General features: G+C 41.5%; 1 protein-coding gene across 1 annotated transcript; it reads right to left on the bottom strand.

The window, feature by feature from the left end:
- Positions 1-7,862: 7,862 nt before the first annotated feature.
- Positions 7,863-26,518, bottom strand: SRD5A1 (steroid 5 alpha-reductase 1). Its single transcript, XM_055705963.1, has 5 exons — positions 26,159-26,518; positions 23,846-24,012; positions 16,579-16,680; positions 14,316-14,466; positions 7,863-11,566 (listed from the first exon to the last, which is right to left on the bottom strand). The coding sequence occupies exons 1-5, from the start codon at positions 26,473-26,475 to the stop codon at positions 11,500-11,502; spliced, it is 804 nt and encodes a 267-aa protein (XP_055561938.1). The 5' UTR covers positions 26,476-26,518; the 3' UTR covers positions 7,863-11,499.
- Positions 26,519-26,695: the final 177 nt, after the last annotated feature.

Raw genomic sequence — 26,695 nt, 5'->3', positions numbered from 1 at the left:
GTTTCCACAAGGAAGAAGAAATGGTCTGTGATGTCTCAGGGCATATCTTACCAATCACCCATGGAAGTTTCAAATCAGATCTGCTAGAACAAAATATTTACAGTATATATTAGGCAAGACAAAACCTTTTCTAGATCAAGTAGAGCTCTGGCTGAGTGCCCAGCCTTGCTGCCAAACAGCTGGCCTTGCTCTTGGAGCAGAAAGTAGAGAAAGGCAGTATGTTTCTCTGGAGGAATCTATACAGAGGTTAACAGAGGTAAGAGACATTGTTCCCACAGACCAAAATTACCTGAGAACTTCATTAATATCCATTCCAAATGCTTGCTGGAAAGCCTTTAAGAAAACGGATTTACTTAAAATGAAAGCCTATTCAAAGGCTGCCATTCAAAATGCCCTTGGAGGCATACATCCCTAGGCTGAAAAATATGTTATGGAAAACAACCTCTATCAACAATAGAACTGTGCTTTGTATTTTGCATTTTTCCCTACATTTTATGCTACATTCAATGTACTTTAGACATATTTAGGTTGCAAATCATTAATACATGTAGGACCAAAATCTGCTTCTGGTCACTACCAACATTTCCATTTCTGCTCCTTCTGTAAACAGTGCTTTGCCTAAAATTCACCAGCACAAACAATTCTATGTTAGAGTCTTGATATTATTTAAAAAAATAAAAATAAAAACCCCACAACAGAGAAAAACCAACAAAGTAAAACTTTGTTTCAGTAACCAAATTTTTCTTCAGTTATTTTCCAGATAGAGACTAATACTGTCACACTAATGAGAGTAGTGGTGACATACTAATCGAAAGTCATGTGAGTGACTTACAGAAGCTTGCTTTTCCTAGCTGACCATGGTCTCACTTGCTTTGCTTTCTATTGCCGCTTGGAAGGCTCCTCTGCTCAGCCTGCACATATATGGGCCAGTATGCACCATAGTTATTTTTACGTACAAGTACTTCTGGGAAGTGGATAGAGAAGTTGAATTCCTTGTGTGAACATCAGACAGTAATTCTGTTTGTGCAAATGGTTGTGGAGTAGATTTTGTATTTGTGTCACTATTTCAGATTGCTAAGGGAAATATATTTTGCTAAAGGAAAATTAATTCAGGGCAAAAAATATGTTGTAAAAGTTAGATCTCATTAGTCAAGAAACAGAAGGAGCATTAGAGATGACCATGCACAACAAATGATTTTCAAGTATCTGGTATCCAGTAACCCATCTTGTGATCGTTTCATGAGATAGTCCATAAATTCACTACGTGCAAAACAACGTTACATGAATAAAACATTGAACAGTTTGGGGGATTTTTTTAAGTGAAGGTGTTCAGAGAACATCTGGGCAGAGAATAGACTAAATATACCAACAGCTGGGATGGAGCTGTGGGCCTCAGAGTTTTGCATGCCTAGGTGCTGTCAGCTGTGGAGAGTGAGGGTCCAGGGCCACTTGCTGGATGCCCTCCATGTCTAAGCACAGTTAATAGTGGATCCATACTGTGCCTCCATGCATGTATGTGTGTGCGCATGGCTGTGAGCAAGGGGGGGTCTGTACCAGCAGCTGCAGTGGGGCTGCAGCCTCAGGGGCTTGTATGTCCAGGTGCCAGTGACTGGGGAGACTGGGATGCCAGGGCAGCTGCTGGGCGGACTGGGTGCTTGAGCCCTGCTGCTGGAGGGATCTACCTTGTACGTTTGTGTTGTGTGTATATATCTATTTTATATATATGTATACATATAGTACTGTATTTGGTGTATTTCCCACTAACAGACCTTCATTCTGGTCAGCCAGAGAGGGGAACAGGATGAGGCTGTTGGTGCTGTTTGAGTTTGTGTGTGTGCTGAGTGTGTCTGTCTGTGCTGATTTGTGTGGCCAGCATGTATATGTGTATATATGTGTTGTAGATGGGCATTTGTATGTGTGCCTGCTGGGAATACATGCTCAGCCTCACTGCTGGTTGGACCTGGGAGCATGGAGCTGTGGGAGCCTCACCTCCCAGGCTGCTGGATTTGGCAACCCCTAACACCTAGAAATTACAAGTCTGTAATGCTTATACTTCATTGTACATCTGTGAACATTTAGGAAGAAACTGAATCCTTTATATTTGTTAACATTTATGTTACAACAGCTACAGCAGAGTGTCTGAAGCTTAACCCTCAGGGCAGTTACTAAAATGACAAAATATTGGGTGAAATAAGGTTGCATATGCTTTATTCTTGTTAGTTTCTTGTTCTTTGCTCCATCTGATAATGCTATCATTATTCTCATCTGCTGCAGAAGAAGAAAGTCTCTCTCCCTCCAAATCCTGCCCAGGAAAACTCAGTTTTCCTCTACTCTGCTAAGTCTTCAACACTGAAAAGGAATCCCTGATCAGCAAGCCACATCAAATACTGTTGTCTCAAAACGAAGTGCTTTTAGAGAGCTCTGTGTGTACACCATGCAACATTTGGAGAGATCCCCAGTTCCCTACCTATCCCATGGGCCTTCAGGCCTGTTCGCCTGGATGTCTCTCTAATGCCAAACACAGGTTTTGCTCCCAGCACCGCTGCCCCATGCACAGTAAAGTAAAAAATTAAGTCCACTCTGGGCAGGAGAGCTCATTCCTGCTGGCCCTCTCTCCCCCAGCTCCACCCCTCCCCGCCCCCCCCCCCCCCAAAAAAAAAAACCAACCCAAAAACAAACCCTACCCAAACAAAAAACAAACAACCCAAAAACAAAACCCAAAAAACCCAAACCCAAAATAACCACCAAAAAATTCCAAACCCAAACAAAAATTGTAAGGCTCTGAAAGGCTGAATTTAAAAATTCTCTCTGTGGGTTTCCACCTTTCCTGGCCTGCTTGGCTAAGCATCATGATAGCAGGTGAGGGTCTATGCCCTAGGTGCTGGCAAGGAACTGGTCTAGTTACCAGCAAGTTTGTAGAGGCTGGTGCACCTTACTGAGGGCTGCTATACTCGGGGGCCGGAGGAGAAAAAGGATCATGAGCAGGAAGGTTACCATCCCTGTATTGTTCTACACATGCAACATAGCCACAGATGACTGGGGAAGACCTCTGCTGATCACATTTGGATGCTTGTTTTGGGGTATATTCTTATCTTCTTCTGTGGTCCACCTCTGGGAGAAGCATAATGCTGAACTAGAGGGGACTGTCCTTGGAATTGCCACTGTGACTAGCAATTTCTGCTGTAGGCAGTGCTTACTGGGGCCTGGAAGCTGTGATGCAATAGGTACCCTGCAAGCCCACGCCTGTGTAGTGCCACAGTAAGACAATTGAGAACTTTCTGACTGGATTTTACATGTAACAAAGTAAGTTAGATTATCAGTTCATGTTTCTAGTTAGCTTAGCGTTAATGCAGACACCAAGTGCTAGAAGATGACATTATTACTCGATAAATAAGGCATGGCTTGTGTTACTTCTGATTTACTTTTTTTGATCTGTATCAGAAATGGGAATAGTCAAGAAAATCCCTTGAGATTTAGCCACAGTAGCAAACGGGGTTACATTTGCAAGAAGTTGCTTGTTTTGTCTACTTTGAATTGAAATTAAAAGCTGTTGCAATGGCATTTCATCTAGTATGAACAATTAGGAAACAAAGTACAATTACTTCACTTTTATGGACTTACTTTTGCTGGTAACCCTTTTATAAGTAGCAATTATGGCATATTATCCATTGAGGTTTGAAATGTCTATATTCCAAAACATTATATGACAGTTTCAGTTTAAGAAAACTGCTTAAAGCAATTGACAAAAGACTTCTGCCTACAAGCACCATGTAATTGCTTTATTTTGCAATTTTATAAAATAAAATTTTTTAGTGGGTTTGCATGGCAAGATTTTGGTAGTGGGGGAACTCAGGGGTGGCTTCTGTGAGAAGCTGCTAGAAGCTTCCCCCGTGTCTGATAGAGCCAGTGCCAGCCAAGGCTGAGCCCATCAGTGACAGTGGTAGCACCTCTGGGATAACATCTTTAGGAAGGGGAAAACTGATGTGCAACAGCAGCTGGAAGAAAGCAGTGAGTATGTGAGAGCACAACCCTGGAGACACCCAGGTCAGAGCAGAAGGAGGGCAGGAGGTGCACCAGGCACCGGAGCAGAGGTTCCCCCGCAGCCCGTGGTGAAGCCCATGCTGAGGCAGGCTATCCCCCTCAGCCCATGGAGGTTCATGGTAGAGCAGATATCCACCTGCAGCCCATGGAGGACCCCACACAGGAGCAGGTGGGTGCCCAAAGGAGGCTGCGATTCTGTGGGAAGCCCATGCTGGAGCAGGCTCTTGGCAGGACCTGTGGAGAGAGGAGCCCCCACTGGAGCAGGTTTGCCGGCAGGACTTGTGACCCTGCAGGGGACCCACACTGGAGCCGGCTGTTCCTGAAGGACTGCGCCCCATGGGAGAGACCCATGCTGGAGCAGCTTGTGGGAAGGATGCACCTTGGTGAAGTACATGGAAGACTGTCTCCTGTCAGTTACCCCATGCTGGAGCAGGGGACAAGTGTGAGGAGCCTCTCCCTGAGGGGGAAGGAGCAGCAGAGACAATGTGTGATGGACTGACCGCAGTCCCCATTCCCTGTTCCTCTGCATTGCTTGGGGGGAGGAGGTAGAGAAGTTGGGAGTGGAGTTTGGGAAGAAGGCGGGGGGTGCGGGGAAGGTGTTTTATGATTTGTATTTATTTCTTATTATCCTACTTTGATTTGATTGGTAATAAATTAAACTAATTTCCCCAAGTCAAGTCTGTTTTGCCCATGATGTTAACTGGTGAGTGATCTCTGCCTGTCCTTGATCGACCCAGAAGCCTTTCCTTGTTATTTTCTCTCCCCTGCCCAGCTGAGGAGGGGAGTGACAGAGCAGCTTTGGTGGGCACCCAGCATCCAGCCAAGGTCAACCCACCACAAGGAAAAAGTAGGCACTTTTAACAAAGGTTTTAAAGGACAGCAAATCAACAAACCAGGAAGTCGCAGGGACTAAAGGGAAGAGAAATCAGAGGAAGAAACTCTTCCACCATCAATAGCCACATGATACCTAATGACGACTCCAGACCTCCATGAGCAAAGTAACAAGGTGAGAACTGACAGAATCACATATCATGGGTACAGAGATTTTGAATGGAACCTCACTTTTTTTATATTTAGTTTTATTAGAAATTGAACTGATCATTTTAAAAAAACAAACCAAACCAAAACAAGGTAAACCTATGAATGAGTAAAACCAAAATAATACACATGCATATATAACTCAGTGGACTGCATAGTTAAAGAGATAAACCAGTTTCACAACCATGTTATTTTTGTCTGGTGAGATTTGGGGGGTGAAAGGCTGTGCTGTGTCCCAGGTGCTTCCATCCTATCACTCCAACGGTACCTCTTCAGAGTTGGGTTAGAGGTCTTTCCCCTCAGCAGGCCAAATGGCATCCCTTCTCAGAAACAGCTCTAATAGATCTAAGTATATTTTCTTGGAGACATTGCTGGGAACACGCTAGAAAGCAATGAGAAAGCTATGCTCAATTCAACAAGCGTGCCTCAGATAAGAAGAGCTGCTGACACATGCTCTGTGACACTCTCCTCCTTACCACTCTAAGCCATGGATCTAAAAATGATGTCCAGGAATAACGCTACAGGAATCTTAGGGAACACTTAGTGGGAATTAAACTCTTAAAGCAGAAAAACTTCACCTTATTTATCTGCACCTAGAGATTGTGTTTCAAGGAGGGTTTTGAGTGTCTTCGGATGGTAACCTCTGGGTGAGCGCAGGTTCAATGCGTAGTGCCAGATTTTTCCCTTACTATTTTAATGATTCATATGAAATTATCACAGTCTAAGTAATCATATATATCTTATCTCAATTAAAATTAATAAAAAATATATCCTGTTCATCAACAAACTAGTTCTCTTTTTGTCCATGAAAATATCCCAGCTAAGCTTTTTTTGGTCATTTAGCTTTCTATTTATAAGACTATGCTGCTGTATGCCATCTGCATAACTATTCATGTTTTCTAAACTATTTTCCTAGTATTACTTTATTCTATCAACAATGATGATACAATATATTGGTTTATGCTAAATACTACAATTAATCTATGAGTCTTCAGTTCTGAGGCCTAGTAAAATTTTAAGGACTACCTGAAACATCCTAAAGACTATTATTATCATCTTTGGTTGCTGATGTTAGTATATATTAATGACTGTTTTAATGCTTGAACACTTTCAAAATGCTATTGGGGACCTTCAGGTCAGTTCCCCTGTTCTGACACAGCCACAATTTTCAAAGAAACATGCAGATAATGGAAAAGGAAACTTATTTGTCCTCCCAAAACTTAAGTCCTGCAGATCTGCATTAGTGCACTGGGCTTCTTTCTCAGAGGGTTTTCTCCCAAGGCCAGCTGCATATTAGCAAAATCCTGGCTCCGCACAGCATCTGGTTCTTGGTCTCCTGTAGCAAACACACTTGGAGTGCGTGGGAGGCATAGCCGGAAGCCTCTCAGACAATTCACACTAATATGGATTAAAAAGATTGGATCCCAGCAGCCAGCAGGCACCTGGGGTAGTTTCTGCTAGCTCATATTGGGCAGGCCTTTATTTAGTCTTGACAGTGTTGCTCAACAATTGAACCCTGGTTCATGGATATGATCGCATAGCTCTTTCTTTTCTGGTAGAGTTCATTTCTAAGTTTGTACTCGTTTTCCTTTTCAATAGCCCAGGAGAAATAGAGCACTCCCTCCCAGAGCAGCTAGAACATGTGGCTTTGCTAGTGCTCCCTCTCTGGATCCAGCCACCCATGTCCATTTCCAAAAAAAAAAAAAAAAGAGGCTAAAAATATTAAGGAGCAGGAAAAAAAACATCATCACTGCAAGGTTCTTGCTAGCACATTGGTAATGCAGCATCTCTGGAGAAGGATTATACCAAATGCTGTACCAATTATTATACAGGTATTCTTTTATCTCTGTGAACAAATAACCTATTGCTTCCAGCATCCACTTGTACAAAATGTAATGCAAATATGGTAAATCAAGCAATGGATGTACAAAAACATGTTCTTTTAAGAAGCTCAACAGCAAGTTGCAGTTGTGCAACTCTCTCAAACTCTCTGAGCTGCAAACCTTGTTTTAGGCTTATACCTTCAATTGTCCTGCAAAACAATTGCTTGCTCACATGCTTTTGTGTGGATACATACCTGCTGATAGATCCATTGCATCACTGCAAAACATGGTGCAATTTTACCCAGAGGCCTGTTTCCCTCACAAAGCTGACTGATGTATGTGTGAAAAGCTACCCTGACAAGTGCAACTGCCATGATAAAACTTAATAGCACACAACAGGCTGGGGCATTCTCATTATAAAATTATTAATTTAAATTAACAGGTGTTTGCTAGAAGTGTTTTTCCCAAACAGACTGTAAAAACTCTGCAGTAGGCATTCAGGATTTCTTGCCTGCTGAAAGAATACAGGTTCATGACAAGCCATTTTTCCCACTATCATCATTCCTCAAAAAGGCAACATGCTGCTGAACCACAATTAAAACTGTTGAAGTGGCAGCTGTTACAGTTGTTCTGAATGAAAAGTTGACCATGACCCAGCAGCAGCAGAGGAACACAAATAAGTAGCCCCTGCTCCTGTTAGTCTTTGTTCTAACGGCGAACATAGGACATTACATACTTTGTTTTACATAATTAAGAATCTATCACTAGACAAATATATCTTGTGACTTTTAATAATTTCTTTGAATCCATTTTGTCAAGTTCACGTATATCTAGGTTATTCTAATACAACCTTACTACTACAGTCCTCATTTGGAATAATGAAATTGCTGGTACAAAAGCCTTGGTCAACCCCTACAAGTTATAGCAAGGATTATTAACAGGAAAAAAGTATTCAAGCAAGACAGTGCAAACCATATTTTATTAGTAAGGGATTCCTGGGAAAGATGTAGGCAATCTGAATAGAAGTGTCTCTGTTAAAAATTGCTACAGATATTATACAATAGCAAGCATACGTGTTTTCTCCTTCTGGAATCAGCAGAACGGAGTTCATTTTCATACAATGTATTTTCAAGAACAAAATTTCAGTATCAAATATTTTCAAATAGAGAAATTCTGTCAAGGCTGCTTAAAGGGGAAGGGGGCACGAGTGAAGTATGACAAATAAATGGGATATTGTTTAAACAAAAGGTGGTTCTAGCATTTGACCAAGCTGATCATACGCTTTTCACCAGTGTACCTTGGCCTTGAAATGCAAGAATCAGAAACAGTTAGGTTGGAAAAGCCCCTTAAGATCATTGAGTCCAACTGTTAATCTAGCACTGCCAAGCCCACCACTAAACCACGTCCCTAAGTGCCACATCTACGCAGCTTTAAACACCTCCAGGGATGGCGACTCCATCACTTCCCTGGGCAGCCTGTTCCAATGCTTGACAACCCTTTTGGTAAAGAAATTTTTCCTAATATCTAATCTGAACCTCCTCTGGTGCAACCTGAGTCCATTTCCTCTCATCCTCTCACTTTTTACTTGGGAGAAGAGTGTGATTGACACTCACCTTTACAACTACCTCCTTTTAGGTAGCTGTAAAGCACAGTAAGGTTTCCCCAGAGCCTCCTTTTCTCCAGACTAAAGAACCCCAGTTCCCTCAGCTGCTCCTCATAATATTCTCTAATGAACATCCTCAAATTCTGTACTTAAGGTTCCAGCAGTATAAGAAAATAAAATATGAACACACAAAGAACAGAAATCTCCTCTTTTTCTTTTTTTAATAATCCAGTTAACTGAAATTCCTAAAGGCACTGACATTCACACTTTATAGACCTTTACTTTTCCTTTTCTGTAACAACAGAAAGAACACTGATAAGCTGTCAGAGCATCAAGTTTCAGACCCCTATCCTGCTATAGGTAAGCCATAAATTAACTTTATGTGAGCAAACCAGCTGAACTTTTATCATGATAAATATTTAGAAGCATAGCACAAGAGCATAACTGAGGCATCAGTACAGATTTTCTGTAAACTATGATAAATACTACTGACTACAGAGAGCTACAGCTCTTGAATATAAGGAGACATACTGAACACTATGCATTCTTTCCTATTGTTTACTATTAAGAGAAGATTTGCCTTTTCATAAAAGGCCGAAAAATGTAAAAGGAGGTGGTGGATTACAGACTGAAGTGCTGCAGCCAGATTTTTTTTTTACTGGTTGGTTGTCCCATTAGTGATTTTTTAACAAATATTCCTAAAGACACAAGATATTAATTCACCATAAGCTATGCAGGTATTTAAACACCTAGAGGAGGCAGTGCTCTTTGAACAGTGTATTTTTTTCCCCTAAAACAATTTTGATAGCTGGATGATTTTGATATCAAGATTTAAAAAACTGCCATGGGCATGTGGGAGGGTTTGGGAGCATCTCAATATACAAGACTAGTTTCTAAAATTCTCTTCAGAATATGCTTTAAGTGGTCCTATTGAACTTTTATTGTCTACTAACTCCACTTTAGCATTGAAGAGTAAAACATCCTCCCCACTATCCTCTCCCCAGGGAACTTTATGACTGAGTGTTCATCAAAACAGCTAGGATCAAATGTCAAATTACAGCATGATAACTAAAACAACAGGAGAAGCTTCACTAAAGGAAGGATGCAAACACTAAAGAAATTATTAAACAATTTCAGAATCAAGTAAGGTGTCAAAGGAACGGGGTATTCCTATGTTCTCCCAAAGCTGTTCTGTTTGAATATTGGCTGAGAGCAGGATCAATCATCCCAGTGAACATAAGGAGCAACCAGCAGTTGCTGGTTAGTTAGTATGGTAAGTTATCATCACTGCAGGACTGTCAGTTTCTCTCTCCGCCTTCCTTTAACTAATTCAGTCAATAACAGATTTTTTTGTTACACTTACACTACTGAATAAATCCTTACTGATAGCCAAGACTTCAGTGAAGAAAGTACTGTATAAACATGGCAGGAAGAAGAAGAGGACAAAACAACTGTTAAGCAGAAGCTTGGGTCACAAAGTCCTTTTTTTCACAGCTCATTTCCAAAATGTGCTTTTTTTAACTAATATCTAAGATATTAAAGGTTAAGTTCACCAGATGCATTATTTTGATTACTACAGAAGAGTAACTCAACAGCGAAGACAGAATTTTGAGCTTTAGACAAAGCTTACTGCGATACCATACAGGAAAAGTCTGCATCTGGCAAACATATTACCAATTTGTTCGGAAAAACATAACCCAACATAGAAAGTGTAAACAGATCAGAAGACACTTGGTAAAAGTTTGATTTCCGAAGTATATTAACAGCAGTTTCGGCATTTTTTTTGTTTGCTTTTGTAGTGGTTTTTGGTTTTTTTAATTATTATTCTTTGGTTCTTGGTTTGGGGTTTTGTCTGTGTTTGGGGTTTTTTTTTTTTTATTTTCTGTAGAATTAATTTCTTAGATTTCTTTTCTCAGCAATTCCAAAAAACTCTTTAATATCACAAGCAGCAAAGGACACAGATGTGCCTGAAACTCCAAAGTCAGTATGCTTGGGATCCTATTAAGTTTTTGAAACCCTTCTGGAGTCCTTCGGGACAAAAATGTAATGGTATGAGAGCTGACATTAATAAAAATAAGCAGCACAGATTCCAGACTTTTGGATTACAAAAATCATCTAAACCATTATCAACAGGAGAAGGAAGACACTTTTTTTTAAACAGAATAGTAAGAGAATTTTGTAAAAATCTTAAGGTGTTTCTTCTTTATATAGTAAGTTAGAAGACTTACACAATTGTTAACAGTGTTACACTGGCCTAAGTATCCCAAATAAAGAATGCCTTCCAAAAATAGTGTTGAGTGAGAAAACACATTGAATATTGAGATCGTTATCAGATGGTTATCAAGTTTGAGAGGTAGACAACAATCTTAATCTATTATTTGGGAAAGGTAGCACTACAACTCTTTATGTAAATGGCATTAAGTATTATCTATACAGTGTCCATACCTGCGTAAGAGCGCAAAGAGGAGGAATAACACTGTTTCTCACTTAACAGCAACTACATTCATCTAATGTCCTTGGTCTGCACCCAGTTCTCCTGGAAATGCAGATGGGGGGAAGAAAAGATTAGGAAGGCAAGGAAAAAAAAAAGTAAACCCTATTTGTGTATGCAGGCAAATAACAGGCAGAACACACTACTCAGATTGCAGGGAGGATGATTTGGTTCACAGCATGATCCTCAGGACAGCGTGTCTAGATCAAGTGGACCTGCAGAGAAGGAAGTACCAGAAATCCTACACAGAAGGTTCCATGATGTGAATTCAAATACACTGCCTAACATGTATTTATGATGATGCTCCACTGCTGGAAAAGCATTTCTGTTCCTATTCACTGTGTCCATTAGATTCTGGGTTTACATTAAAAAGAAAAGTAGTAACTAATAGCAGCACTGATGCAAAGGCTTTGTCACAGCAATGATCAGACTATGTTGTTAACCTGTAAAGTATTATCTGTTACAGAAAGCATCAATTTCAAAAACAGTATTAAAAACACAGCTCAGTACACAAAAGGGATCACAATTTTTCGGCCCTTTGGGTAGTCTTCAAATTTCTCAAGGTACCATCTGAAAAGCAAAGACAGAAATCCAATGAGTATTGAGTCTTAAAAATGCTGGCAAGGTAATTAAGTAATTGTACAATGTGTTCAATTTAATCCATGTATTTTCTGGATACAAACTGAAAAAATGCCTTTAGAACCTACTCTGGATGGAAAACTGCCATTTACCACACCCATGCTAATGACATCTAATCACCAACTACGAACGAAACAGTTACTGCTGCCAGCAGTGGGAAATCAAACCAACGGATGTGGTGAAAGCAGACAGGAAAGGAATAGCCTGTTTTTTCAAAATGTATGTTGTTATGCATCCTGACTATTCGCATTTTAGCAGTCAAGGGGAAAAAATAATATAAAAAAAACATCCAAGGGGCTAACATATCAAATTGTACAATGACTTCACATGGAAGCAGGGGATACTCCACATACTGGGATGACAGTCACTGTTCTAGATAGAAACATCTTCAGTTCCAGTCGGGATTTGGATAATCAAACTTAACATGGCAAACATTACACTAACCTTACTGCTAATCCCCCTCAAAGACCACCACTGCTTTCAAATCAGACAATGTTAAGAGAATAAATGCATAGCACTACCAAATATTATTTGTCTGGTCACCTTATAAAACAATTTTACTCCCATTTTCAAGTACTTATTCCTCTGCTTCTTTAAAATAAAAAAAAGAATGAACTTCATCCGGGCTCCTCCAAGGTACAGGTATTCATATTATTAATTAGCTAACTGCAAGAATAAAGCTGGAATAAGCAGAGAACAAAACATAAAATGCATGCTAACCTGCAGCTGTGGAATATCAGCATTACAGTATTTATCCTTTTCAGCCCTTTATCTAAGTTTTTCAAACTAAACACACTACACCAAAATTATTTCTTCACTTACACAGATTTGTTAGCGTGTTTCGGGTTTTTTGTTTAGTGGGTTTTTTCTGTACCCCCCTTCCATTTTTATGCATTTTTTCTTTAGTGCAAATTACTTCCTTTAATGAAGTTTAGTTTTTTCATAATGCTTTCTAAGTCAAGAGTTCTGAAAGAGTGCTGTCAAGGCTTAACAGACAGGAACCAGCAATGGAATTTGAGCCTGAAGAACATCATACAAGGAGAGGCTGAGGAACCTGACATTGCTTAGTCTGGTGAGGAAGGGACTAAGGGGCACTGTTACTGCTGCCTACGGGTACTGGAAGGGGAGACAATGGAGCAAAACTATGAATGAAATGCAAAGTCTTGTAGCTGGAACGCAATGGCCTCACGCAGAAGTGGAGACCAGGGACTGACTGGCTAGCTAGCAGCTCTACACAAAAGGACAGACATCCTGGTGAACATTTTGAACATGAGTCAGTAATGGGTCTGTGCAACGATGAAGGCTAACTGCATACTGGCCTGCCTACAAGTATAGAGCATCAGTTCAAGGGAAGTGCTTATTCTGTGCTATTCAGCAGTTGAGAGCCTGCATCTGCCTTACTGCCTCCAGCTCTTGGCCTCCTGTGCAATAAAGATGTCCACAAGCTGGAGAAGAATCCAGCAGATGGTCATTAAGACAACTGCATAGCTGGAACATATGAGAAGTTGAGGGACCTAGGCTTGTTCAGCCTGGAAAAGAAGTTAAGAGGCAGATCTGACTGCAGTCTTCCACTGCCTACAGTGGTGTCGGAGAGAAGGCAGAACCATACCCCTCCTGGGAGCACACAGCAAGTGGACAAGTGGCAGGGGATAAAAGTTGCAACATGGAAAAAATCCAGCTGGACATAAGGAAAAAAAAAAACCTCTTCCCCATGGGAATGAGAAAATTCCTGTCCCAGTGCTTTGCCAGAGATGTGCTGAGGCCTCCACCCCTGGAGATAGACACTCAGCACTCAACTGGATGAGGCCCTGGGCAACCAGGTATAGCCTTGCGGTTAGCCCTGGTTGGAGCAGGTCACACCAGATGACTGCACAACCTTCAGATGCTACTCCCAACCCAAGATATCCTGTGACTCTTCTCAGTAATAGCTGGTGGTAAAACAAGGAAAGATGGTCACAGGCAACAGGCTTGGATGGTTCAGGTTGGATAGTAGGAAAAACTTGTTCACTGGTAGGGTAATGCAGACCTGGAACACACTACAAACAAGGTGCAGGAAAACCTCTGTTTCTGGAGGTTTTCAAGACTCCACTAGACAGAGCCATGGCCACCCTGACAGACTGTTAGCAGTTGCATTTTTTTCAACTTACTTCCTCCATATACTCATGTTTATTTGCTTTTATACCCCTAAGTTTCAGCACAAGAATCTAAGCAGGAAACTGAAAGTAACTAGATTAAGATTAAGGTGATCAAATTCTTCTAAACATGCTATTCCTTAAAGGCAATTCTTTCAAGAAACAAGTTTTCTCAAATTATGATCCTTCTGTCTTCTGTAACTTCAAATTTTAGTATTATAGAAACAAGTTTGAGCTGCAAGGGGAAGTATAGTGTATTATCAATTAAAACAATTTTCCCAAACTTTTCTATAATCTTTACAGATCCAGAATGAACTATGGTCATTTAAACATTATTTTGACTACCTCATTGTACACACTGTGTGTTTATGCTCAGTATTCTCCCATTGAAATTCTGCAGTGCTTGATGCTACTCAAAGTATTCTCTATCATATTCTCCACTACAGTAGCAGCCTCACAAGACTTGCTGTGCAACATCCCTATGGAATGAGGCATAATTTGTTGAATGGAAATGAAGTGTACAGAAATTATAAGACACAAACACTTACTGATGGTGTTGTTTTGCCCTTGAACCCAAGATGAAAAGTGTACACAGTGCAAATGCAAGGCTTTCAATGGTGCAGCAGGCAAGGGCAAACCCAAACCATTCCAGGATCTCTCCAAAAAAGTTGGCTCCACTGACATACTCAAACATTCCTCCTGAAAGCAGGACAGAGTAATTTTAAAAGCACCTTAATCTAGGAGATGTGCAATGCTATCTTTCACTGTAAGTCAAATAAGAGCTGTATCACTAATGTCCGATTTTTAAATCCAGTTTTTCAGTTCAAGCTATTCTATGAAGCATTACTTAATACCTCATTTATAGACAGACCTTCCCCAGCGTCATTTTGCCTCTTCAAATCATGAAAGAAAAGCAGATTTATCAGCATCAGAAGTGAGTTCATGCCTCTAAATAATTACTGATATCAAACTAGCTCTTTGATCATAAACTAAACCTTTCTTAAATCCTGTAAAAATAGAAAATATGCTCCCCTTCAAGAGTCCCAGAAAATATTCATAGGGTTAGTTAACATACATAATTTAATTAATTTAATTCTTTAAATTCTTAGTTAATTTACAGTTCCAAAGTTATCCTCTAGTTTAAAATGTGTTGCCCTTTTGTTCCCCTCCACTTTCAGGTCTACTGCTTTGGCCCTGACACTCCATGAAAGAAGTAATTGGCAGTCCACATTAAATGTATTTTACAGCCAATTATGCATGAACAATCAGTACTCACCTGCTGGGAATTTTATAAAGTAAGAACTTTCACCCTAATTCCAAAGTTAGTGTAAAAACTGGTAACATCTTGGTATGTGCTTTAGCAGCAGGCCTAAACAAGTATTTGCCAAGTGTAATAAAAGACATGCTTTGACTTTGCTTTAATTTACTTCACCTTCGTGACAAAAGCAGAATTCTAGCACTTAAACTGGATAATCAATATCAACAACATCAACTCCTCCTGATCATGCAGCAAATATCTTATTTCCTTCAGAATTTTTTTGTACACTGAACATAATACAGTATGTTCATGTTCTTTTACTCATGGGCACTTGGATTTGCATCTGTTAAAAGTTACCTTTCCTGGTGACGAATAAGTCCACTGCCTTATATACCTAGTTCTACCAGTTTTATTAAGAAATCTCACTAAAAACTAAGAAAGCAACAGCTAAAGGAAAACACTTAGATAAACAGCAGAATTCAGAGGTAAGCTATTATTTTTACGCTCTCACCGAGTGTAATATACCTAGAAGAATCTAACATTTCCAGAAGTGTCAATAAACTTTAACACTTCAATAGGCTCCTTAAGAAGTCCTTTCATATTCTTCATTTTCCCAGGAAGGCCAGAATTTATAGTGCCTGACTTCCTTTGGGTTTCTGTCCTCTTTTCCCCATGTGTCTCTTATGGCAGTAGCTGCTCTCCAGTTACCTAAGATCCCTCCCTCTTCATATGTGGGACAGCTTAAGATGGGCCAGCCACACATAGTTGCTGAGTACTTTCTGCCTTCCCTTCCTGCCCCCGCACTGGGATGATAATTCAGGTCATCTTTCTCCACCTACCTGCTGAGTCTCATAAAAGTTGTGGGATGCTATGTTACATTTTTAACACTTTCTAAAAATGCAGCCAAAGTTGGTCAAGAAATCAAATGACTTGCACAAGCCACATGATATCATGAAATAGATCCCTTACAATACTTGGCTTAAGGGCGAGGGGAGGGGGGAAGTGTTTCCCACGCTATGAAATCACTTCTCTGAATAGACCACTACTATTTCCAGTTTCCCCTTGTATCACAAATTACTATCTTCCCTAAAAAAACCCAAGCTTTAAAAGGTCATCTTTACACAGAATCATTTTAGGTTGGAAGGGACCTCCTGAGATCACGTAGTCCAACCCCCTTGGCTCAAGCAGTGTCAGCTAGAGCAGGTTACCCAGGACCATGTCCAGTCCAGTTGTGAGTATCTCTGCAGATGGAGACTCCACAATTCCTCTGAGCAACCTGTTCCAGTTTTTGCTGTGAGGGTAGTCAAACACTGTGTTCAGATATGATTTCAGGTCTTCTGAATTTTTTGCCCAGTGACTCTGCTCTTGTCACCAGGCGCCACTGAGAAGAGCCTGGCTCCCTCCTCTTCATTCTCTCCCATCAAGTACTTATACACATTGATAAGAACTCGCTGAACCTTCTCGTCTCCAGGCTGAACAGTCCCAGCTCTCTCCACCTCTCCTCATGAGAGATATTTTATTGCTACAGAAATTTCTGTAACATTTTTACTCACCTCTTGGTATCTTGTAACCAGTTTCTCCTGGCTTTCTCAGATTTCTGAGAATATGATCAGAATGAATATTGATTGCCATGCCCATCAGCCACCCTATAAAACCTGAAGAGAAATATTTAAAATACTATCTTTAGTATACTGAGCCAAAGTGCTTGTTCAGAAAACAAACCACAGTCATATATCACGTTAGGCACGTTATCTCAAAGCAGTAGTAATGCAAGCAGCTTAAGCAATTCTGGTGACATCCTGCACAATCCCAGTCCCACACTGAGCTCTTAAGTCAGCAGAGTTCACAGTAATTAACAGGTTTGTAGATAAGAATATACTCACAGTACTATCCCTGTGTTGCTAGACTTATATAAATGTATCCATGTGCATATATACAGATGTAATGTGTCTATTTCCCTAACTTCCACATAGAAAAACAAATACACCAAAATCTTAAACAGCCAAAGAAACAGCCAATCTCATTCCTGCCAGAGGGACACATCTTAGTTCCCTTTTTTTTTTGTACTGAAAATATACCAGAGTTTCCACAGCAGACTTCCATGCAATAAAAGGAATAATAGAATTGGAAGGAATTCACGCACTATTTACTTATGTCATTCAACAAAATGTTTTCATGATTTATACCAGGCTTTCACAGAAACTGAACTTATTGTTGCATTCTACATCCTTACATCTTGTTGCCATAACTGTATGGGATAAATCAAAAAGGAATTTAGGATTGAAATTCAGTATTTTCACCCTTCCATTCTCAGTCTTTGGCTACATGTTACCTATGTAAATCTTCCTCTGAAGGCAGTGTTCCTTGTTACTATGAGCAGACAAGATTCAGGTTGTCAGGGTAGATCCATTATATTGTTTTGAAACCACTTCTAAAGTTATCAATTTTTATTTAAATTACCAAGAAAATGCCAATGATGCTCTTCTAGAACATGCCAGATATAGAAAGTTTTGCTTTTTTGCACCCATCACTCAAGTCTTTCAGATGGCTTGCTCTCAATTCAGAGAAATCCAGTAGTACGACCATCTCAGCAAAGACATGAAGTAGACATCCAGAGGTATAAGGCCATCTTGCAAGTTGTCAGAGCATACTTTACCAAAACTTAAGCCAATTTCAAAGGGAAGCTGCAGATGTAAGTGGATCTTGCCTCTCAAACAAGTTATTAGATAGACAGCTTTCTTCTCTCAGCCCTTTGTGGGCTGTGTTTACTTTAAAGGACTTAGCTGTCTGCTTCCACATGGATCAGGAGGAAATAAATGACTGCTCTGCATAGAAATAGAGGTTTCTGCATGAAAGCTTTCTCCATATTTACCTATATAAATAAAAACATTGTTCAATTAGCTTCTTACAATCTGCTGACATTAAAAAACTAGTAGCAGAATTTAGTTCTGCAGAAAAAGCACGTTTCTTAACTTTTTGTTTATACAGCACAGTGCCAGAAGCTTCAATTAGCAATCAAGGTGTGTATATGCCACAAAGTGTTTTCCATAGGAAATCTACCATAATACTTTCAACTATATAATCAATGTAATTATACCATCATGAGACAGATTAGATCAACGTAATGAGGATTTTACAAACCAATTCATGTAATGACAGCATTCCAAAACTGAGAGAATACTTCAAATGCTGTCGAATTCTACTTTGAGGAAGAGGTAATTTTTAACTTCTTTTCCCTGCAAAAGAGATCTTTATCCCAATAGAGAATATTGGATCCCCACTGCATCCAGCAACAAAAATAGTTTGTTTCTCTCAGCATTAGTAATTATGTATCAGTTTGCAAATTGCCAGAGAAGATTGAGACTACCTTGGAAAACAAGGGATGTTATTCATACAACTAAATAAGCAAGTTATGTCTATCCATAAGACCATTTGAAAGGAAATTTCTGAACAGATTAATGCTACTTAAATATAAACAATGTTTCTACTAATTTACTTCAGTATTGGCATGAAGAAAAATCTATCCTGAAAGGTAGTAGCAGTTCTAGAAAGAACACTAAATTTCCTCCTGAGGAAATCAGAGACCCTTTGATTTCCCTGAAATGCCACCGTAGTTTTGGACAATGTTAGTGTACTCTAAATTGGTGTCTGTTTGTAAAATATATATGAGCTACTAAGAACTTTCCAGATAATGCAAAAAAGACCGGAGCTTGCTTTAGGAGTGCCCAATTACTACATAAGATCAGTTGATTCTGTGCATTTTTACTCCTCTTACTTGAAAACTACCACATGTCAGAAGAAAACAAATCTCTCTTCATGGACAACAAGCTGATGAACATGGGCTATTTTCACAGCACTCCTCTTCAATTTGAAGACCCACTTCCCTGTGCCTGTTCTCTCCGGGCATTGTACTTCACTGTCCTCATCCTCAGATTCCCACCATGGCAGAGTCCCAGGACTGCACTCTACAAAGCCAAGAGCTGGTTACGCACCATGACCTGCATGACTTGGCTTCCACCACAGGGAAACAGATATGTAAACAGGGAGGGAGCCACAGGATGCACCACACGACGTAGATGACCTCATGAGGCTATTAAACTCAACAGGCTTTTTTCCTTCATCAGGATAAAACTGGAGATTAAGTCCTGGGTTTGTACCAGAACATTTGCATAAGAAGGACAGTAACTAGGTCTGTATTACCAAACAAACTAGTGCAACAGAAAAGCACAGGTGCGCTGTTGCACCAGTGTCCTCTTTACACTGGCCCATATAAAAATCTCATGCAAAATGAGCCTGCTCTTGTTCTGCAGGCTCTTTCAGAGTGACAGTATGGGAACTGCTGTCTGGCTGACCTCCCCACTCTGGGTTTCGAAAATACATAGTGCCAGATGCTGTATAGAAACATCAGGAGGCCAGTTTCTACAGCTGCACTGAAGGTGCCTGGTAGACACCTCAGGTGAACCAGTGCCTCATGTCATACTGTGTAGTTAGTCATTCCAAGAAGGCACAGAATCATTTGGATCATCCAGACGCCTGTAGATATTAGGAGAGATACTGACTAACCCCCATCCCTCCATCACAAGACCATATCCAGATGGAGACAATGCCCATGCTCCCTCCATGTCTGTTCCGTGTAGAAAGCAGAAATGCCATGTGTGCCTGGTTGCCTGACTGACAGATTAAGTGCTTCACGCAACAGACTAGGTTCTGATGTTCCATCACCTGCACCTTCCGAGTTATAGGTACTTCTCTGCTTTGCACAGCCTCTGCGAAGAAAAGTGGTTTGATGCACAGAAGGGTTAGCCATCAACATTAGGAGAAAGTAGTTGAATGGGGATTTAAAGGAGTAAGAAAAGACATACAACATATTGCCAAGAGATTGATGAAGCTAAAGCAAGCAAAGGAAGGAGTTTCCAGTTAGAGATGCAGACAGATTAGGAAAAAACACAAGGGTGAAACATGCAGGTACTCTTGGTAAGTTCACAAGCTTTTTATTAGCACATACATGTAAGGTACACGCTGCAAGATGATGAAGTTGTTCTCACATTGGTTTGCAAGCTTATGGTTTTATCAACCATTGTACTGCGTTTGAAACTGAACATTTCCATTTCTTCTGAAAACGGAAGAGTTCAGTGTTCTGAACTAAATCAATACTGTCCAGAGAAACCATGAAAGAACCACATCAAAACTGTATTGCTGCTCCAAATTAATTGCTAGTGTAGATATAAGTTATTACTTTCCCAGAATTAACTCCTAAACATCTGAAAACAGTCAATCTGTATAACTAAGGTTCCACAGACCAAATGCATCCATTGTTTGAACACACACACCCACACACCCATGATGGTTAATCAGCCTAATTTCTCCAAATTTCTGTTTTCACTGCAAATTTATCTCCTTTCAGCTTCCAACTACTGAACTTCGTTTGGCTGCTACTTGTAGACACTCTCCCATTTCCCTTCCATATATAACTTCATATAGATTGAAGAAATATCTTGCTAGCCCTCAGCAAATATGCTTTCTTACTATTGTTATTTTCTAGTCTTCTACTCAATTATTTTTTATTTTAGTCACTTCAAACAGAGGCTTAAAGGCACTGCCAGATGTTTCTGAAGAACTAGAACATAACAGTCCAGTTGTTCAGGGAGCATCCAGTATACAATAAAGCACTTCTGCATTTCAGATGACCAAAGCTACAAGCATAAATTGCAGATATTTGGAGGTACCTAGCTGGGATAAATACCAAATAGCAATTATATCTATCCACTATGTTCCAATTACGTTGATGTCCACTACAAAACAAAAATAAAAAAGCCCAAAAGATATTCTAGTTACAGGAATAAAGGAAACAAGTCTTAGGTTTGCCTGTTTCATAGCCACACCAAACTTTATGGAAAGATTTGTGTAATAACAGTGTCAAAAAAGCCAGTGAGTGATACTATTGAAATGGTTGCTATGTATACCAAGAACCTTTCTTAGTTTTCAGGATAACTTTTATAAGTCAAAGTATTGCTTTAAATCATCATGAAAGCAACACTCTGCTTATGATTAGCAGTACTGGAAAAAAAATACATTTAAGTAGATATTGCAAACTAGCATTGGGGGGGGGGGGCGCGGTGGGGAGAGGAAAACCACAACCCACAATGCAAAACTTAAACGCAAGCCAGACTAATTCATACACGGAAGTATTCATAACTGAAGGCATATGAACCTAACCATTTTCATTTATCCCTTTCAGAAATGCTTGAAAATAAAAAAACAAAACAAAACACAAAAAAACCTAGAACACCCAAGGAAACCTGAGCAACATTCTTATTACCTTAATTTAAGATCTTTCAGTAAGAAGGAATTGATGTATGGCTCCTGACTCATTACTTGTTTACAACACTGTATTGAGATATTTTTTGATTTAGATGCTAAATTAGGACACTGGAAACAAAGTTTGCATTGCATCAAAGTCTTAAATTTTGATCAACAGATCATTTAAGAAGTTTTTTGTTGGATCAAAGTTTAAGGAGACTGGAATTTCAAAAGTATATCCAATTTCCCAGTGCCCACTGAAGTCATTCCCTTGTACTTTCAATTTTTCCATTTTTAGAGCACAAGCAGTACTGCCTCCTAATCTTGGCAGGCAAGAATCTATTTCAATTTAAATTTCTTCAGTCTTACATTCATGACAGCATTTAGCACAGTGGCCCTCTATTGTCATCTGCTATAACACCATAATACAGATAAAAACTTATTCTTGCTGTAAAAGGCTTAGGAAATCTGGAAGAAACACTAACTTTCTCTGGCTCCAGAATAACAACAAGAATTGTACTGGGTGTGCTGGGTTTGGCTGGGATAGAGGTAATTGTCTTCATAGTAGCTAGTATGGGGCTGTGTATAGGACTTGTGATGAAAATACCACGGATAATGCAGAGATGTTTTCATTACTGCTGAGCTGTGCTCACACAGAGCCAAAGCCTTTTCTGCTCCTCACCCACCAGCAAGCAGGCTGGGGCAGGGGGGACAAGAAGCTGGGAGGGGACACAGTTGGGACAGCTGAGCCCAACTGACCGAAGGGATATTCCATACCACGACACCGTGCTCAGCATATAAAGCCGAGAGAAGAAGGAAGGGGTGGGGGAATGTTCAGAGTGATGGCGTTTGTCTGCCCAGCTGCTACACATGTTGGAGCTCTGCTGTCCTGGGGATGGCCGAGCACCTGCCTGCCCATGGGAAGCGGTGAATGAATTCCTTGCTTTGCTTGCGTGGACGGCTTTTGCTTTACCTACTAAACCGTCTTTATCTCAGCCCATGAGTTCTCACTTTTCCAATTCTCTCCCTCATCCCATTGGAGCGAAGCAAGCAAGCAGCTGCATAGTGCTCAGTTGCCAGCTGGGGTTAAACCCCGACATTGGTTCAGATCAGGGATCTACACAGCTCAGTATTATACCTTTGACTGACAAGGCCAAACATTCTGGTTTGTCTTCAGATCAAAGTGATCTTTCAGTAAAGATTTCCTTGGGAAAGGATACTATGTTTTTGACAGTAGGCAGAAGTAGATGCCTACAAAACAAAAGAATAGAGCAAAGACAATAATTTGTCACTTAATCTTAGCTTTTTAATCCATAAGCATGGTTTCAAGTATAAATGTAACCTCACTTCCCAATAGAGGTGAATGTTCAATCCCTCCATGCCCTTCCTTGTAGGGCAGTTTTGTTCTTGGACAAAGCCCAGTCCTATCACAAGGGTGGGTGGGTTGGTGTCTGTGTGCACGCACGTGTAAATATCCCAACATCAAAGACTTTTGGCACCAGAAGTGTTATCTTGGTATTTAGCAGCTACCCTTACTGGATTTTTACTCCACTAATTTGTTCACTTCTGTTTGACCACATACAAACCTGCAGTACATATGACATCAAGAAACAAGGGATTTCCATTTAATCTACATGTAATGTGGATAACCTGCTTTGTTCTAAACCGGTATGCGGCTGGTTCCATTTAAAGCCTCATGGTTTAACCCCAGCCAGCAACCAAGCCCCACACTTGAGAATCTGAAAGTAATGTAAAACTCATGGGTCGAGATAAGAATGATTTAATCAGTAAAGCAAAAGCCTCACACACATGCAAAGCAAAGCAAGGAATTCATTCATCACTTCCCATGGGCAGGCAGGTGTTCGGCCATCCCCAGGACAGCAGGGCTCCACCACGCGTAACAGTTACTTGGGCAGACAAACGCCATAATGCCAAATGTTCTCCTCTTCCTTCTTCTTCCCCCAGTTTATATACTCAGCATGATGTCATATGACATGGAATATCCCTTTGGCTAGCTTGGGTCACCTGTCCTGGCTGTGTCCCCTCCATCCCTCTCGCTGGCAGGGCCCAAGGAACTGAAAAGTCCTTGATTTAGTATAAACATCACCCAGCAACAACTGAAAGCATCAGTGTCCTATCAACTTGTTCTCACATCAGAGCCAAAACACAGCACTGTATTAACTACTAAGAAGGAAATTAACTCTATCCCAGCTGTAACCAGGACAGGCTTTAAGCTCCTATACCCCCCAAAAAAAAAATGCATGACCCATATTTACTTTGGTGTTAATGAATAAAGATGATAGTCAGCTCATCCAGCACTGACATTGTGGGAAGTGTGAGTTCACAGTTCTAAAATAAAAAAAAGGTTAAAAGGCTTACAGCTACAGCAAACAAGATAATTAATGATGGCAAAAGCTATAAAATAGGATTGAAGAGACCATAAGATTACAGTAAAAAATAAAAAGCTGTGAAGACAAAGGAAAATTACACCTAATGTTCTCATAACATGTTTTAACTCACCTGTGATGAAACATGGATCTTTTAACCAGCCTGAAGGGTATTTTGCGTAGTTGCTCAAGCTGCGGCCTTGCAAGTATCCATTGTAAACACAGAACAGAAGCGCTAGCACAAAAGTGAAAAACGGTGTTGGTTTTCCTTCCCGAATCAGAAGAGGAAATATGAGTGCCCTATAGCAAATAAGAAAAGAAAAAATTGTTGCATTAACAAACAGAAAAGATACTTTTGATGTCCTAAACTGTAATCCGTATTCCAAATTATCCTGCTCACCAAATTGTCAGTGGAGTTTTTGATCCCAGTTCAAAGGTTATGCTTGCTTTAACACCTAAATGTTGATTTTGCTGCCTCATCAGAATGACAAGATCAGTCCTCTCTCCCCTATGACACAAGTTTTGAACTTCATATCCAAGGCAATTACTTTGACCAGAGTAGCAAAGGCAGCTGAGGTTAAGCACAGTATATTTTTGTCTTCCTTTGTTCCTAAACCCTCAGTAGTATCACCAGGGTTTCTGGTATGAGCCAGCTCTCGCAATCTCTACTCCAAATGCACCAGCACTTCCAGGAGGAAAGTCAGTCCCCTTGAAATTAACCTAATTGAGCTCAGTTTCCTCCTTGCCTTAAAAGTCACTTAAAAACATTAATTGCTTTGTCTTGATAATCTTGGTCTTCCCTATGACACCTGTGCAAGATGCAATAAATCTACAACTGCCATACCATCTGGAAAAGGAATCTCAATCACTTTTCCCAGGGGATTACATGAGTAAATAAACAAGCTCCAAACAAGAAAAACAGGTGAAGGTTTTTATGGTCTTTCTGGTGTAACTAGCCAACTCCCAATCACCTATTGATTTTATTACAATCTATAACAATACAGGCACAGGACTACTGAAGCCTGAGCATTCTTCCATGTATTTTCCAGCTAACCAAGGACTACTGCTTTAGAGGAGCCTTTCCAAAGGAAACAAAACCTTAACAGCTTTCAAGAAAGAGTGATAAATTCATTAACATGATTATTTAAAGCCCGCTACATTACAGTAAACAGAATTGGATAAGAGAGGTCTACTTCCAGTCTGCATTCACCTTCAGAACAGTCGCTCAGTCTGGCAACAGCAATAAGCAGCTGGAAAAAAGGAACCGCAGTACAGCTCTGCTTTCTGTACAAACCTTCACCTCACATTTCTAGCTTTTGCCCAGACATCAAAGATGAGTTAATCACCAAAGCTGATCTCTTTACTCTCAAGAGTGGAAAAAGAGGGAGTAAAGACACACTCCTGAGTTTGGCAAAGCCTGTCAGCCACCAGGCCAGCCATATGTTGCGTCTCTCTTGGCTGTGAGGACGTGGAATATTCACGGTCAAAAGCAACAGCCTCTTGCAACAAACACTGAAAGACAACCGTATCACCTGCCACACACCCCGCTTAAAATTAGCCAGACAAATCTCCCTCTGCTGTATTAGTATGGTGGCAAAATACCTGTGGAGTATTGCCAGAGACCTGAAGGCAACAGCAAAACCGTATCTGAGCTGCAGCTAAACGCCTTCTCCCAAGTAGTTTTACGAAATACCATTGACTACAGGGCAACGCGGGACACTCTGCTTAAGCTTCACTAGTATTTTAGTGAACATCCTGAACTGGAACGGACCCACAAAGATCATTGAGTCCAACTCACGAAACAAGCCCTGCGTTGAAAAAACATCATTGGAAGGAAAATATCTACTGTTTCACAGCTTTAAAATAAGAATTATAGAACCATGGAGATAACAGAGGTAATCACAGGACAGAATCATAAAATCACGGGGATAACCGGCTTGTGGTGGCCAAGCATTCATAGCGACGTCACTTTTTGACCCTTTAGCATCACCACTTCCTATCATATTAAAACTATATCTGCATCCAGCGCTGAACTCCCCATATTGGGACACGGTGTCCTTTAAAACTACCTGGTCAAGTCATTGCTTAAAGGGAGGCCACCGCCAAGAGCTGCAGCAACTGGGCAGGACGGTGCACCCCGCCGGGAGCGCGCCCCGTGCCCCCCCGCCTGTGACACGGCCGACAGTCACCGCAGCAGCGCCGCAAGCACCGGCACGGAGCTCCCTGACTCAAGGGGCACAAAAGGCTCCACCGATTATTGCATTCCTTAAAAAACATTAGTTTGCATCGGAATTTCAGTTCCTGCAGCCAGAAAGCAGTAGCCGGGCGCGTCCATCAAGACGGACCCCGACCCGCGCTTCGCCCGCCCCCCGCCACCCCCCACCCCCCGGGCGGGCCCGAGCAGGAGCACCCGAGGGCGGCCCCCGCCCCGGCCGAAGGGCCGCACCTGTGTGCGTAGTGCACGGCGAAGCAGCCCAGCAGCAGGCGGTTGGGCCAGGCGGCGGCGACCGCCCCGCCGCAGGCGGCCAGCCCCAGGGGGACGAGGAGGGAGGGCAGCTCCTGCAGCGTCCAGGCGGGGCGGGCGGGCAGCAGCCAGCCGAAGCGCCGCGAGGAGTACCGGCCGTAGGGCATGGGGATGAAGCAGAGCAGCACGGCGGAGGCGGCGCCCAGGGCCACCAGCCCGTAGGAGAGGAGCTCCAGCAGCCGCTGCTCCTCCGGGCCCGACACCCGCCGCCAGAACTCGCACGCGTTGCCGGCCCCCATCCCCCGCCACCTGCACGAGCTCGCCCGCGCCGCGGTGCTTCCATTCACCGGCCGGCGGGAGCCACGCCCACCGGCACCGCGAACCAATCGGCGCGGGGGTGGGCGTGGCCTACACCGCCCCCTCCCGCCCCCGGCCGGCGGTTGGTGGGGCCGCTGCGTGCGGGAGGGGCGCCTGAGAGCGGAAGTCCCGCCGGGGCGGCGGCGGCGCGACGTGCTGCCG

This window comes from Falco cherrug, chromosome 3 (genome assembly GCF_023634085.1).
Source record: "Falco cherrug isolate bFalChe1 chromosome 3, bFalChe1.pri, whole genome shotgun sequence".
Taxonomy (NCBI): domain Eukaryota; kingdom Metazoa; phylum Chordata; class Aves; order Falconiformes; family Falconidae; genus Falco; species Falco cherrug.
The sequence above is the reverse complement of the archived record's forward strand: the minus strand, read 5'-3'. Positions and strand labels throughout refer to the sequence as shown.

Coding starts and splice junctions, on each gene's coding strand:
- SRD5A1 (XM_055705963.1), bottom strand. CDS start 26,475: ATGGGGGCCGGCAACGCGTGCGAGTTCTGGCGGCGGGTGTCGGGCCCG. Junction 16,681..23,845: donor AGATCCATGTTTCATCACAG/GTGAGTTAAAAC, acceptor ATTTCTCTTCAG/GTTTTATAGGGTGGCTGATG. Junction 14,467..16,578: donor TGGTTACAAGATACCAAGAG/GTGAGTAAAAAT, acceptor TCCTGCTTTCAG/GAGGAATGTTTGAGTATGTC.